Source organism: Miniopterus schreibersii (assembly GCF_964146895.1).
Source record: "Miniopterus schreibersii genome assembly, chromosome: 17".
In the NCBI taxonomy this organism is placed as follows: Eukaryota; Metazoa; Chordata; class Mammalia; order Chiroptera; family Miniopteridae; genus Miniopterus; species Miniopterus schreibersii.
The window spans coordinates 11,554,910-11,571,255 of NC_138117.1; the positions used below are offsets into that span (position 1 = coordinate 11,554,910).

General features: G+C 34.4%; 1 protein-coding gene across 1 annotated transcript in view; it reads right to left on the bottom strand.

Moving 5' to 3' along the window:
* CSMD3 (CUB and Sushi multiple domains 3) overlaps window positions 1-16,346 on the bottom strand; it is a gene marked incomplete at its 5' end in the record, with an annotated part of 553,604 nt that overhangs the window by 89,771 nt on the left and 447,487 nt on the right. The window contains 4 exons of the mRNA XM_081116493.1: window positions 3,253-3,377; window positions 8,974-9,177; window positions 10,766-10,861; window positions 11,369-11,482. Of these exons, the coding sequence (XP_080972619.1) occupies window positions 3,253-3,377; window positions 8,974-9,177; window positions 10,766-10,861; window positions 11,369-11,482 (539 nt within the window). The remainder of the gene's footprint in view (window positions 1-3,252; window positions 3,378-8,973; window positions 9,178-10,765; window positions 10,862-11,368; window positions 11,483-16,346) is intronic.

Consider the following 16,346-nt stretch of genomic DNA (forward strand, 5'->3'; position numbering starts at 1 on the left):
GAGACATGTGTTACTTTGCTGCACTTCACTTGGCACAGCTTGAGCTTCAGAACCCACAGGACCCTCACAAGTGTGGATGTTACCTATTTTTCTCTTTGTTTATCACATATTTTATAGTTTCGGAGGAGGGAAAGGAATAACTCTATGAAAACACATTTACTTTATTGAGCTAAAATCTGTATAAATGTAAGCACAACACATTAGCTAAATAATTATAACAACTGCATTCATTAAAAATGTCTGATCCACAAAATAGTCCATCACCATTCTTCCATTCAAGTGAATGCTAGTGTCTCCTTTCCAGGGGTGAGTGCCACATGGCAACAGGCACCCTGCCTGGGTGACAGGCACGGAGCCCAGTGGCAATGTTCCAGGACAAGAAGAAGACCAGAATGAAAGCTGTATGATCGTAACAAAATTACCACCGCCTTACACAATGATCCATTCTATCTGAATTTTCTTTCCCTTCAATTCAGGAAAAGAAAAGATCACATTCTGCTTAAAAAAAAGAATTCCTGCAGGAATTGACATTTGAGATAAGCTAAATGTACTGACAGGGTTTTCCACCAAAAGAAATTATTGTGAGTAAAAATGTACAGGAGTCAAGCCATGAGGTGCATTTAGTGAACCATTAATAATCCAATTGAGCCACAGTGCAGGTGTTTACAGAAGAAGGAATATGCATGTAAAGTTTGAAAAAGTAGAGAAAAGTTAGAGTAGAGCTTAGTGGATAAATAAAAGAGACATTGGAGTTAAAACGCCTGGGTTCGCAACTTCCTGGCTCTCTCTGCTCGGGAGCATTTGCAGGAGTCTCTAGGGTTTTACTGCAATGTCACCTAGAAGAGTTACAGACTCTGTGCCTTAGGTTACCTACGTAAGTCACTGCCATCAAGGTATCCGATTCATAAATTTGTTGTAAAAATCAACGTTTAGCTTAGGATAGTGCCCAGTTTGTATTCACCAAAATAATTATGCAACTGAGTGGTGTACTCCGCTGAAGGTTTTAGAAAGGGGTCAGGGGGGCATCATCAGGACTGTGCTTTACAGAAGCTGCACCGGGTGAAGGAAAGAAAGGTGCAAAGACAATTTTTTTTTTTTTAAATATATCTTTATTGATTTCAGAGAGAGGAAAGGCGGGGGAGAGAGAGAGATAGAAACATCAATGATGAGAGTCATTGATCGAGCCCGCAACCCGGGCATGTGCCCTGACCGGGAATCGAACCCCGATCGCCTGGATCCTAGGTCGATGCTCAACCGCTGAGCTACGCCCGGCCGGGCCAAAGACAATTTTAGCGTCTACTGCCGTGGTCTCTGCGAGAAGCACCGAGAGACCCAGGTAGGCGGGAGGCAGGAATAGTAGAAAGAGGTACCCAGTAACTCGGTTACTGTTGAATGTAGTCTTTTGGTAATTCTCCCTTCAATATACTTTGCTACAATGAAGAGGCAAATAAATGAATAACCTCCCCGCCCCTCAAATTTCTCAAATAATATTAATAGGAAAATTTGATCCATTTTTTGAGGTTATTTGCAAAAGATGCTCAATCGGCATTTCAAATGTTTCTTCTCTTCTTTCCACAAGTGTTTATACCTTTTCATCTGATATAGAACTCATTGGATATTCATAGAATTCCTTATTCATACATATATTCAGCCCAACAGAGAAAAATAAAAGAAGTGTTGCTTTAAACCTGCCTTACTAGCCAGGTGGCTTTAAGGTGAAGTTAGTGAAATTTCAAATATGTTATGTATTACATATGTATGTGTGTATGCAACTGTTATATAATTTCCTATGATTTAGTGATATAGATAAAATTAGCATATTATAAGAGGTTAATTAGAAAAAAGTGCTTGGTAGTCCTTTGGAGTATTTAAAATTATAAGGCAATATGCTTCACACTCTATAAGTTTGATAAATGCTCTGCAAAACTCAAATTTGTTTTCTAAAGTGCAATCATTCAATAAAATGCTTTCTCAGTGAAAGATTTTACAGTGTCATTTATGTGTGTCCAATTTTGAATAGTGTTTGACTAGAACAAGTGGCATACAATGTACTTTTTTCTGCAGATTTCTTATTAGTTCATCATGTACTGTTGACTCCTTAAAATAACCCAAAACTTCACTGATTGTAGAGGTATTCATTGGTTCATTTTCAAAACAGCACTGTGCTCTCTGCTGGGACAGACTCGATTACTACCCTGGTGAGCTTACACACAAGTAATAACAGTAAAACCCGATAGGTGTTATAATCACGAAAATACAGGAATCTATGAAAAGATATAGCCTGGGGACTTAGTCTTGCCTCAAGTCCATGAAAGGTCTTCCACAGAAATTGTTCCTTAGTTGAGACAGAAATAATGATTAAAAGTAAGCCAAGTAAAAGGAGATTGTAGAGAGTGTCGCAGGCAGAGGGGGCAACAGGCACAAAGGCCCAGAGGCAAGAGAGAGTCAGGTTTTTACAAGGAACTAAAACAGTGTGAATAGAATGGGCAAGAAATGGAGACAAAGCTCAAAGGCGTAATCAACTGTGTCAAGGAGTTAAGGACATAGGGGACAGGCAATCAGGTAACTGTAAGCAGGAAAGTGATAGTGTTACATTTTCATTTTTAGAAGGTTACTCTATTTGCCCTTTGAGGAATAGGTTGACAGGGAGTAAGAACCTGTGAAAGGAATGATGACCATGGAATCTTAAGGGGTAAGGTTCTCTGGATGGAGAGAAATAGGCCTGGATTGTGGAAGACAGGCCTGACAGTTGACAGTGAAGCGCAGCAGACAGAGAAAACTCATCAAGATTTCTGGCTTGTGCAACGGAGTGAATTTAGGGCTCATTCTGAGACAAAGCGCCCTGGAAAAAATCCCCAATTTTGAGAATACATTCATGAAGTTAGTTTTGAACAGGCTGAATCTGAGATGTCAGCAAGAAGTTTAGCAGAAAATGTCCAGTTGGTGGCAGAGCGGAGAGATAGAAAAACCTGGGTCAAGAATGATACATCTTAACCTCTGAAATAAACAGCCCTTGAATCATCCTACCCCAAGATTATACGTCACGTGGAGCAACACATCTTTCTTATTGGTTAGGCCAATTTGAGTTGCCTTTCTGTTACTTGCAGGTGAAAATTTAATAAGTACCTTTCCATTAAATTCAACCATGTCAGTCGAAAGGCTATACCTTTAGCAATGATGTATATCATGTCATTTTGGAAAAGATTAATTTCAAACACACAATGAAAAGAAGAGAAATTTAAATATCCTTACTTGAATGCCAGCTCCCTCTGGCACTGTGATCTTCCATACACAATTCAGATTGTTGTCATAAGGCTCAGGGTACCCAGGAGACAAAATTGTCCCTTTGCGCTTAGTTAAAATTCCACCACAGGGCACTAAAAGTAAAGCAGTTCAAGTGAAGACATTAATTCTAATACAAAAGATTAAAAGACAAAAGGTCAGAGCTAGACTTGTAAACACAACCAAATCATGCTATTTTTTTTAACTTCAGAAGAACAATAAAAATTAAGTCTTCGTATACCACAGAAACTTTAAAAAATGATTAGCTACATTAATGGATGGCCTTATAATTTCATATCTAAAACCATACTACAATTAACTCATTTATAGTATAGTACTAAAAAGTACATTGACACATTCACATTAAAAATTTCTCATATCTAGATACAAATTTGTTGTTGTTGTTGTTTTTGTTAATGCTCAGCTGAGGATACTTTTTTCCCATTGATTTTTAGAGAGTGGAAGGGTTGTGATGCGATGAGCAGATCTTATTTTGCATTTTAGTCAGTCTGTGAGTAACTATCTCCCACTGTTGATCATTCCATCCATGCTAAGCCTTTCACTTCTGCCCAGAGTTCTGCAATAATATGTCTAATAAATATCTCAAAATTAATATGTCAAAACAATACTTTTGAAACTCTCTCCCATCCACACTACTCCCCAACTCAGTAAAGGTCACCACCATTCATCCAGTTCTTACACCAAAAATGCAGGACTCAGTTTCTCTTTCTTACATTCAAGTTTACATTTACATCTATATTCAATCTATCAGTAAGCTTTGTCAGCTCTATCTTCAAAATGTATCTCAAAGCTTACAAATTCTCATCACTGACCTTGGCCTTCCTGTCTAAAACACCATTACCTTTCCTCTTCACCACTGCAAGGGGCTTCCAGTCAATCTTAATGCTTCTGCTCCACCCCTCCTTACACTAGCCACTTTTATCTTCTGGAAACTAAGATCACATCTCTCCCTAGCTCAATAAATTCCCACACTACTTTGAAAAATTTCAAAGTCCCCACAGACTTTAGGGCTCCCTGTGACTTAGCCTTTTCTTTGCCTTTCCAAAAGCTTCTCCTATCGGTGTCCCATTGTTCACTCTGTTCCAGACATGTAGGATTCTTGCTGTGGCATCAACATGCCAAGCTCTCTCTCCCTCACACGGTCTACACACTCGCTCACCTCCCAGACTTCTATACAACCCCTCCATTTGGGTGTAAAAACAGCAGCATGTCCTGGATGTCTTTCTCTAACCTCCAGCCCCGGCTTTACTTTTTCTCCACAGTACTCATTACTGTCTGAAAGACGAGACTAAATGTGGTAATGTGTCCTATTTCCTTCCACTAAAATATCGACTCCATAAAGCAGGGATCGTCTTTTTCAAAGCTATGTGGCCAGTGCCTAGCATAGTGCCTGACACCTAGTAAGCATTCAGTAAGTGTTCATTGAAAACAATGTTGAACGACTGCTTGTCTATCTCTGTATATCTCGTGGTTATAAGATAACTCTTTACCAATCTTGGATCATTCCTTTCTCCTTCCTTCATTTTATGTTTTACCAACAAAATATACTGTAAAAGTAGTCCCAAAACATTACCACGCACCCAATGTTTTACAAAGTTTCACTTCCCATGTATATTACTTAACCTAGCATTTGTTTCCTATTTTAAAAGGCTATATTACAGATTTCCCTTTTGACAAGTGTTATACTATATTATATATGGATTAAGAGAAGAGCCTTTAGACACCTGGCCAGGTAGCTCAGTTCATTAGAACATGGTCCTGATATGCCAAGGGTGTGGGTGTGATCCCCAGTCAGGGTACATAAAAGAATCAACAAATGAATGCATAAATAAGGGGAACACAAAATCAGTGTTTTTCTTCCTCTCTTTTTAAAAGTCAATCAATAAAGAGAGAGAGAGAACAGGCTTTAGAATCAAGAAGCCTGGGTTCAAATCCTAACTCTGCTTTTGTCTTTAGTAATTTTAGAATTGCTTAAGGCCAAATTCTGCTGTTACTATCTATAAAAGAGAAATTTTATCTACCTTTGGTGTTGGTGTCAATTTTAAATGAGATGATGCTTAATAGTGTGCTTCATATAAATGCTAATAATTACTATTATTATATTTAACCATCTCTTCATGGATGAACAGATGGATGAATCAATGAATCAATGAATCTGAGTGGAGGTTCAGATCCTGTAGATATTTCTTCATCTCTTTCTCTCCCACTATATGGACAGATGATATACAGACAGGTGTTGTCATGGAGCCAATACAAATAAAGTAGTTCTGAGTCTCTAAAGAACTTTGAAAAAAGAAACCCAGATAAGGGTGATGGAATAAGCCACTGATTCAAGACTCTTTGCCTGAGGCTAGTAAGTGGCAGGTTCAGGGACTTTTCAAAAGGGATCACCCAGGACACAAGTACCTATGCCTAAAGCCATAGATCCTGAGAGCTATTAGTGGCTGCAGGGGGTTATTTGAATCACAGTATCTCAGAGGTATGAGAGCTTGAGGTTTTATAAGACTAAAACATTTAAGAAATCTGAAGTGTACAAGGTTAAATTTGGAAGAGGAAAACGCAGTCTTCAGCATGTTTTTCAATTTTACATTTGTTCTAAGTCCAATGTTCTCATCAAAATATTACTGTACTTTATTGTAATTTACTTAAGAATGGCTTGATATAACACATTTGTACAAGATTATTAAATTTTGTTTACATACTGGTATTTAAATTTGTACATCTCTTAACTTAGTATCTGACCATTTTAACTAAAAGCACAGCTTGCATATCATGCCTAATGGGCTGCTTTCCAGTCAACAACTTAATTCCAGTATGTTAGTTTATGCAATATTACTGAACATTTTATTGTGTTTTACTTTGACAGAAAAAGAAAAAAAAGATTGTGTTGATAGCAGCAATAAGAACTGTGAAACGGAAACAATGCAATTGAGAAGGAAACCATTAAAAATGCACAAAGCTATTTTCTTTTCATTTCAAATGGATGCTCATTGGACTTAAGCTGTTAACTGAGCATTCATTGAACAGTAAAGGCAGAGAAAATACAATCATTATGTATAAAATCCTGACAATAAATTGTCAAATATTATACCTAAACTATAAAATATAGAGAATGTGCTCTCTCTCAGAATAAAATTCCCCATACAATATACGAATATATTGTTTGTGTTTTACCTGTGTATCTTTCCTAGGGATTCTCAAAGTAGTTCGAAATCAGAGGGTTCGTAAAGGTATAAGCAAGCAAAGGGAGCAAGAAGATCACCATGTGGTGAAAGACTGAAATTACAACGCATGGGGCCTGGACTCAAGAAGTTGACCAGTTGTTTGACCTGAACAAAAATTCAGGAAATAATAGTTCTTTCCTAAAATCCAATCATTAAATAAATGTTTATTGAACACTTATTATGTGTCAGATCCTCTTTGGGTTGAGCATAAAAACAATATGGGGCAGGGAAGAGGAGGTCAAGAGAGACTCTATTTTAAACTATATAATATAGTGGTTTGTTGCTGTAAAAGGGAAGCAGGGTAAGGACATAGGGAACAAATGGAAGATGGATGGCGGAATATTATTTTAGATAGGATGTGCAAGGAAAATAATGAAGTGATGCAGGAAACCCAGAAATCTCAAGGATGCATGTACCACCGAAAAGAAATAGACAGTTCAAAGCCTTGAGGAAGTCAATGTTTCGCGCATTAACAGATATTGAAATGAACACAAATTAAAGATAATGTTTTGATAAAGACCTAAGATAACTCTGCACTCAACTCATATTTGAATCATTAAGAACTAAGCCTTTTCTTTTTTGAATATTTTAAGACGATGATTTCTAGTCAGAACATTTGAAGCTAAAAATATTTATAGTTAAAAAATAGGAATGCAAAGTATATTTTCACTTGTGTAAAGATGAGCAGTTGGACCAAATGGTAAAACCTAGGCTGAGCCGCCATCTCACTGTCATTTAGAATCAGCACCTTCCTGTTACTTGTGCACACAGATCCCGTATGTCCTTCTGTTAAATACTCAGTTTTCCGGATTTATACCTGCTCTGTAGGGTGAGCAATCTTTTTTAAATGATATAAGGTAATATGTCCATTTCATGTGATTTTGGCAGGAAGTGTAAGTCACCTGATACAATTTCTGTCTCTAGGTATGTACTTTCAAACCAATGCAAACAAAAGGTAGTTTGTTCTATGTTTAAAGACTCTCCATTGATGCAATGGCAAGTTTCTCAAAAAGCCCAGGGACCCCACAAAGAGATGGGTTTGTTATTGACAGAGAGATTGTAATGGCTCCTGAATATGTCATCTGTTGCCCTTAAAATAGACACTGTGGCTAAATCCATCCAGGCTGAGGACCGTAGATCAGCATTTACCCCTGAATTTGAAAATCAGCCATGGATTTACATGGTCTTTCCTGACTGGCAGGAGCACCTGTCCTTGCTGAGGTGATCCCATTACTGAATGCCATGGCCTTCCTTTCATTTGCATGGAATTTTCCTTCTAATGGCAAAAAACCCTGGGATTAACAAACAGACACATTTGACATACAAAAAAGTTTTATAATAATCACACAGAAAAGTTTTCTTTTACTCTAAACAAAAATAATTTATGTTTATAATTTAGAGTTTTTATTCTCTACTCTCCAGCTCCCAAAATATTCTCTTTTCTCTCATTTTCCTTTCCTCTTCCTAAAATATTCTTTCATTTTTCTGTTTTCTCCCTCTTTTCTCTAATGTCTGCTCATTTCTCCCCTTTATCTTCGCCCTCTTTCCAACCCTGTCTCACCATCAGGCCTTTGTACACAGAAGAAATTTCCTTGTATAATGTAATGTTTGAATTTTTCAGGTTCAGAAAAACACACAGTTGATTAAATAATTGATTAAATATATATTTTCAAGGCCAATTAGAACTGTAGCGATTGTTATTTTAATTTTAACTCTATTTTTAACCCTTGCAAACAATGAAAGCAAACCAAATCATGATTACATGCCTATTGTTTTAAATCTCTCCTCTTTAACTATTTGTCCTCAAATGCATCACTGAATGGAAAGAAATTTCAGTCTCTCTAAACAGTTTATTCTAATAAATAATTACAACAATTCTAAGAGAATTGTCATGGTATTTCCTCAAAGCCTTTCTTAAAAATCTTAAGTGCAAAGGAAAATATTGCATTATAGGAATGCTAAATTGTTAGAATTGGAAAGAATGACAGGAGACCATGCTTTAGCCCTTTCTAAGATGCAAAATCTTCTGTGAAACATGGGTTTTACATATAATAACTTTAAAGTGTTATTAAATCAACCTTTCAACAAATAAAAATCAATAATATCAAACCCTTTATCAGCACAGCATATTTATTTCAATAAAAACTTATTAGGGTCATTCAAATTCTGTTATTGGAAATATGATGTATATTTGATCCATATAAATCAATGGGTGAGGAAACTTTCCAGCTAATTCAATGCACACTATTTTTCATTAATTGCAGCATACCCCAAGTGCATCAAATGTCCACTCTAATTTGCAAATTTAGGTATATTATAACTAATAAAGTCATTATAAATTAATGCATAACTATTAGATCTGAAATAGAAATACTAAAAGATGTAAGATAACTAATTTTGATATAAAGTATGTACAATGACAAAGCATGAGAACTTGCATACTTACCAATACAGGTAGGTAAGGAATCATTCCACTGGGCCAAAGAATTGGGCACTGTCTCACACCTAATTGCAACGGATCCATGGAGAATATATCCTGGATTGCATTCAAAAAGAACCAATGAACCAACTGCAAATTCATTGCCAATCCTTCTTCCAAATCTTGGTTCAGGCACAGAACTGCACTGTGTGGAACTTGTTCTAGGAACAGCTGCATACAAACAATTATTGATTTTAACTTCATATTTGGTGGAGAAATACAGGCTTCAAAATGTAGCTATTTAAGAAGATTTCAAAGAAATCTCCACTTTTTATCAAAACTTCAATTAAAATTTTGAATACATTTCTAAAAGTTTAAAAATTAATACAGAATAAAGTACAACTTAAAATGAATATTGTCATCAAGATTTTTTTAGTTAAGAACATTTCTCTTTGGTCCATTAAACATCAACTAAGTTTTTTTTTTCTATTTTTTACCAAAGTCTTATTAATATAGCAAAGTAGTCTGAGTTATATATTTCAATTTATGGGGTGATAACTGAATGATATATATATTTTTCTTTCTAAACTGGGATACTGAGCTCCAAAAGCATATGGCATATTACATGAGGTAAGGTCACAATTTTTTTCAGTAGTTGTTACTTAAAAACATAGACTTGAAAAAGCAAACCCGACACTTTATTATTTCATAGCATGTTTACAAACTTAGTTGTTCAAAACATGTTTGCTATTGATGAATACTATACTATATTCAGGCTAAGCAGAAGTCAGACAGATTAACAACAATAGAAGTTTCTCTTTTAGTAATCATACAATATCCAATGTGAAGTTGCTTTTAGAATTATGGTTCTGTCCTTTAATCACAAGGGTTTTGTTTGTTTGTTTGTTTTTTGATTTAGTAAAATAGAATGATAACAGGATGTTTTTTCTTTTTAAAACACATACAGATGGGATTACAGAGTTTGACAACAGCCCCAAAATGATGTGATGAATTCCAGACTGATTCCTATTATGTGACTTGAGTAAAAGTAATTCAACTTTTAATAGTGCCTTTTAAAAGTCAGAATACCCCACATTGCTTACAGAGGAAATACTATTAAAATTAAAACAGTATAATATTATAACCAATATTATAAATGGAATAAGAGGGCTCAATAAAAATATCAAATCACAATGATTATAATTTTTTTAGAAAGTTCCAGATACGTTTGAGAATAACTACATGATCACATATAACTAAAACAAAATATTTGAAATGATAGCTCAATTTATTTTAATGGGAATGTTGAAGATTGTCCATAAAAGGTGAGAAAAACTGTGTAAACTGATGTTCAAGTGCACAAAAATATTTAGTAGCCATGAAGAATGTTTGAATTCTCCTTAGAGAATGAGAAACTAAAATTTTAGAATGGAGTAATGATTTCCTTGGCATAGCTAAGTACATCAGCACAAAATTTTGTACAATTCAATTTAGAGTTCTAGACTATGAGAAAAATAGAATATGTAGAAAGTGAAGAATTTCTACAGAAAAAAAAAAGTGTTTTGAAAACAGTATGTTGGAAGAAAGGAAACTCATACAACTAACTTGAGAATGATAATGGAAGCAATAGGTATTTTTTGACTTTGGTCAAGGTAATAGTGCTGTAGTGATGGGGAAGGAACAGGGAAAAACTGGTCAAAGAAAAAGAACTTTTATTTCTCCTATATGATTATGAGGATCTGATCATTCAATAACTCTGAACACAGCACGGAAACTGAAATCATTCCTTAGTGTGTTTCTAGGCTACCGGGTCACTTACCTTGATAAACAAAGTGAAATCCCTTAGCTGTTATTGGTCCAACTGAAGTAAATCGAATTGTGATCTGATTACCTGAACTCAGTGGAAGTGATTCTCCTACTCAACAAAACAAACACTAAGATATCATAAATAATTTCATTCAGTAAACCTAACAAGTTATATTAATTTACACTGTAATTTGAAAACGTGAGTCTACGTTTCTATCAAACGACTTCACTATATCCTACCACTGACAATATACTTTCTACGGGTTCAGCTTTAATTGCAACTTTTTCCTGGCAGTTAATTACATTTTGATACATACTGCCTCATTCTTTAAAGAAACCTTAAATATTTTATATTACATTAAACACCAGAGACTAAGTGACTAAATAGTATATTTACTTGATTACAATCCCAGCAAATAGTTGGTTTTCTTTCTCTCAAGCGTATGACTTACTATTCATTGTGTTTCTATTCTTTAAAAAGATAATAATGAGTCATTCTAGTTTCAGTTTACTTTATCTCGAATACGGATGACATAAATCTCAACGTTCACTACAATATCAATCAAAGTCAGTCTTTAATCAATAACTGATGCGCGGCAGTGCTATGAAAGGATACCTGAATGGGATCCCGAGAGGGAAGATAACAGAGCAGATTGCTGAGCTGGCCCATCACACACCTCAACAACATCGTGGAGTGATGTCTGGAAAAATACAAACTGGCCAAACACCACTGAGCAACAGGAACCGGGAGAAGCAAACAAATCACCAACCATCCAAAAACAAAAACAAAAAACAAAAAAAATAGAAAGAGGAGGAGAGAGAGAACAAAGTATTACAATATAATAGTCATCTTTTTTCTACCTTTAAAGAAAGGATAGGTGCCAATTGGTTGATACGCCTGACACATTTATTTCAGGTCAGAAAAATAATGACCGTGGCCTAAAAGCAATAAAATTTTAAGAAGACTATTTTTTTAAAAAAAATAAATGAAATGGGTATAATATTTAATTTAGATCAGAAATCATACGGTTGGTGATTAATGCTTTATAAAAACTTTTTGATTTTTCCCACGAGTAGTTTGATTTTTATCACTTTGTGACTCTCTTCTCTTTTTCTAATTTTTTTTCTCCTCTTTTATATAAAGCTTTAATTTGGGGGAACTTTTTTAATATTGCCTATAAAGTACTATTATTAAGTACTATTATTAAGTACTATTATTAAGAATAATAGTTCCACTGGAAAAATATCAACAAGATACTTTTCAGGTACAGCGTTTGATTCACATTTTAAGTTAAAGTGATTTCTAAACATTTATTGTTAAACTTCTGCCAAAGTAAAGACATATTATTTATGATTCCTCAGTAATTGAGATATTACATAATTTTATGAAGTGATTGCTTTTCCATGGAAAGTACACATTTGAAGTACATACCAAAGGAGCTTTATAAATGTCTCTTTTTTATACTTTATTTTATACTTTTTCTTAAGTTCTATACTAACTTTATGTGCAGAAACTACCCAAACTCTAACTTAAAAGATCCTGTTCCAGAACAGAAATCAGCTTGTGTTTTGCGTTTTTAAAAAGAAATGGATAATAAAAATTGTCCTTAAGACATTTCTTAGGTAGAAATATTGTGGGGTTTAAAAGAGCATAATTTTTAAAAAGTTTAATAATGTAAAAGCAAGGCAACTTTTATAAATTCAAGATCACATTACTATAATTAAACCATACAGTGCATGATTGTATATTTATATATATATTTTTACACCTTAAATCAAGGTTATGGTCATCCTCTGGTGGTTCTATGGAGACAGCCTAGTTCATTTGAAACATGCTGAGTTTTGCTTATGAACACATACACTAATACTGTATACAAAGCTATTCTTATTTTTGGAGCCTGCTAAAATAAGCTGGTAATCTCAGTCTGTTCTTTGTGGGGTAAAAGAAGATGAACAGGTTGCTGCTTTGAACAATTCCTGAACACTGAGGTGCTAAATTTTATAAATAATCCTTTTTAAAGCATTTCCTAGATGTCATGAGAACAAATTTATATTTCTACCAAATCATATATACGTAGTCAATTATTTTAATGGTTTGCAAGTCACTTAAAACATTGTCAGTTCAGATCTTTTAAAATATTCTTTTGTTGGTCTACCCAATCCAAGCTATTTCAAAGATACTCCAAAAGATATGAAGACAGGTTTTGTTTTCTGTTTTTCCATTTGCTTAGATTGGTGTTTGGATGATCTGTTTTCATACGTGTCTTTAAAAGTTTCCATTATAATGCAGACCTTGCCGTTGTCTTTCCATACGCAGGAGCTAATCATGGGGACTTTCCTAAATCAAGTAACCAGTGCAACAAGTCTCATGAGACACAACATTCTTTCTTTATATCTTTTGAGGAGTCATTAGAAGAAAAAAAAAACACCTTAAAGTTCCACATCCTTTACTCTTTATGCCTAAATATCCAAAATTTCCATTAGGGAGCATGCCCAATTTCAAAGCAATCTGCTACATTTACAAACAGCATCTAGAACAACCAAACTACACAGAGCTTTTTCTAAGGAAAAGCAAAAAACAAATAAACAAAAAAAACCCTCCCTTTTTTTTTTTCCTTGTTTGTAGGCCTCTTGTTCTCAATTGTTATTTCTCTACCAACAGACCCAAGTTTTTTACCACCTGTAAACGGTACGGTATGTGGACTATAACATTTAACAATATAGCCATTAACACTATTTGTTTGCATTATGTTAGGTAAAGAAAACTGTAGAGCACACCTTCTGAGTAATGTGCACCTATAATTTATTATAGTGATTCTGAAGTGAGGTAGGGAGAATTAAGAAATGTAGGGGTGAGCGAGGGCAGTGTTAAAACCTGCCTTATTAAACAATCAGTAAGCTACTTTTCTTTAAAAAAACTTTTTTTAAATGTTTTTATTGACTTCAGAGAGAGGAAGGGAGAGGGAGATAGAAACACCAATGATGAGAGAGTCATTGATCGGCTGCCTCCTGCATGCCCTCGATAGGGATCGAGCCCGCAACCTGGGCATGTGCCCTGACTGGAAATCGAGCCTTGATCTCCTGGGTCATAGGTTGATGCTCAACCACTGAGCCACACTGGCCGGGCATGTAAGTACATTTTTATTAAGCTTTTGTAGTATGGAGAATCAAGAACACTTATACACCAGATCTGATTTTTTATACCTTATCAGGTTAACTACTGTCTTACTGAGCATTACAATTCTGAACCAAATCCCCCCTTAGCCAGAAATCTGGAGAATTGAATAGTAACCCTTGTGTTTGCTTCGCCATTCTGTCTGTAAATGTCTTAATATACTTAGTTTTCTTATGTTCAGATAGCAGTAGGCCTTGTGCTTGTAAAATATTCTGAATAGCCAACTAAGTATTTTAGAGTTGCTTTGATCTAACAAAATCCATACATTTCATTTGGTTGCTGTGTCGCTAAAGTCTTCTAGTGTATAAAATCCCTGACCCCCATCTTATTTTTAATATCATAAACTTATGGAAAAATATGGGTCTTTTAAAGTCAAGGACACTAAACTAAGATAAAAACTCAACTAATCGCAATTTTACTGTCATCTAGTTTTTGTTGACAGCTAATTTTATGAACTTACTATAAAGCGAGTAATTTTTTCTGAAGGACACTTCTGGAGGTGAGAGGACTGCTATGAGGACATGGCTCCTGATCCTCTTAAATCGCATTTCAGTCAGAGCAATGTAATATCCCTCTGTTTCATTTATAGGACTTTCACACACAATTCAGCACTGAGCCTGGATTCAAACTCTTGATTTCACTAAATCCTTAAACTACATTCTGTACATTGCCTCCTACACATGTCACGTCTTTTCTGTAGGCACAGCACCTCGGATCCTTCAACTCCCAAAGTTCTTCTGCCTAAGAGCTCTGTAATTGGCAGGATTCACATCTCTTTTAGGATGACAGATGAAGGGGTATGTCACAGGGCAACATTTTTAGAAAGTTTCTCAGTTCTTCCATAAAATCATTACCAGTCATTTCTTTAACTTGGGCTCTAGTCTCACCATATTGAGAGCCCTGCTTGGAATTTTCATAAGAGAATAAATTCCAAGCCTACTTAGCTTTATTACAGATGTAATTCTACCATGTTCTGAGATTTATTTTCCTGAACCAGTGTTTGTTAGAAATGTGAGAGAATTTGCTGGTGCTAGAAATTTAGAAAATGGGATACCTGGTGTATTCATTTATTTACTAAATAAGTTATATATGTATGTGTGTGCATATATATATATATACATATATATGTGTGTGTATATACATATACATATACATATACATATACATATACATATACATATACATATATATAAAACATGCAAAAATTATATTAACTAGTTACCATTCATTGAACCATTACTATGTGTAAGGATCTAAAGTAAGCTCTTTATACATTTCAGCTAGATTGAGCCTCAAAACATTGAGTTAGGAACTATTATTTCCATTTTAAATATGAAAGATGCTGAAACAAATAAGTTAAGGCAACTATCAAAAATTACAAAGTCAGCAAGGGGAAGAGCTAAGATTTGAATTTGTGGAATATGACTTATCATGAACCTGTTTCTCTTAACCTTTACCCTGTAGAGCATAAATAGCAGTCTGGGGTCTACAAGTGAACATGTTGCTTTGAAAGTCATTGAGGAACATTTAAGACAATAAAGCTCTACAGATAAGATCCATGATAAAGATTCTGAACTAAAAGAAAAAAGATAATTTTTTTTGAGAAAGGTGGGGGAGATATTTTTATAGTATATTTATAAATGCATTTGTCCTAAATGGCCAAAATATTATTTAGTATCATTAATAATACAGGAATAAACTTCTGTTATCTTGAAAATGCACTCATATCATTTATATGAAAATGTATTCTTAATAAATAAGGTGTTATCTGTTCTACAGACTATTATCACATTTTAGGAATAGATTTTAGAATTCAGAGTAGTAGCTAGATCTATAACTTCTGTTGTCATAATTATTACAAAATAAAATGTTAATGGTAAAGAGCCTGGGATTTACAATCTTGTAAACCTGGATTTGACTAGCTTTGCTACTTACTGTTGTATGACCTTGACCAAGCTATTAAACATTTCTGAATATTTTTCCTAATCTGTAAAATAATACACATGCTATAGAATTTTTATAAATATTAATCTGTAAAGCATCTTACCCAGCAGGTACTCAACATACACAAATATCACTCATATATACACACACACTAAAAAACATACTCCATACCCTGTGACCTTTCAAATCTCTTCTTTTAAAGGACTTAAAATTAAAATATAGTTGTATAAATAAAATAAATTAACCATTTTTTTAAAATTATGTCAAATGTGATGATTTGCAATAATGGTGGGTAGTAATCTTAACAATGAAAACAATAGTAATAATAAATTATTAATTTTGATACAAGCCTTATCATTTAGTCCAAATCATCAGATGTTATAAATATCTTTTTAGTTCGTAACTTTCCCAAAATAGTACATACACACATAATTGTGTGTAAAGGAGTTGGCGAAATAATTCTGCAGAATATGTA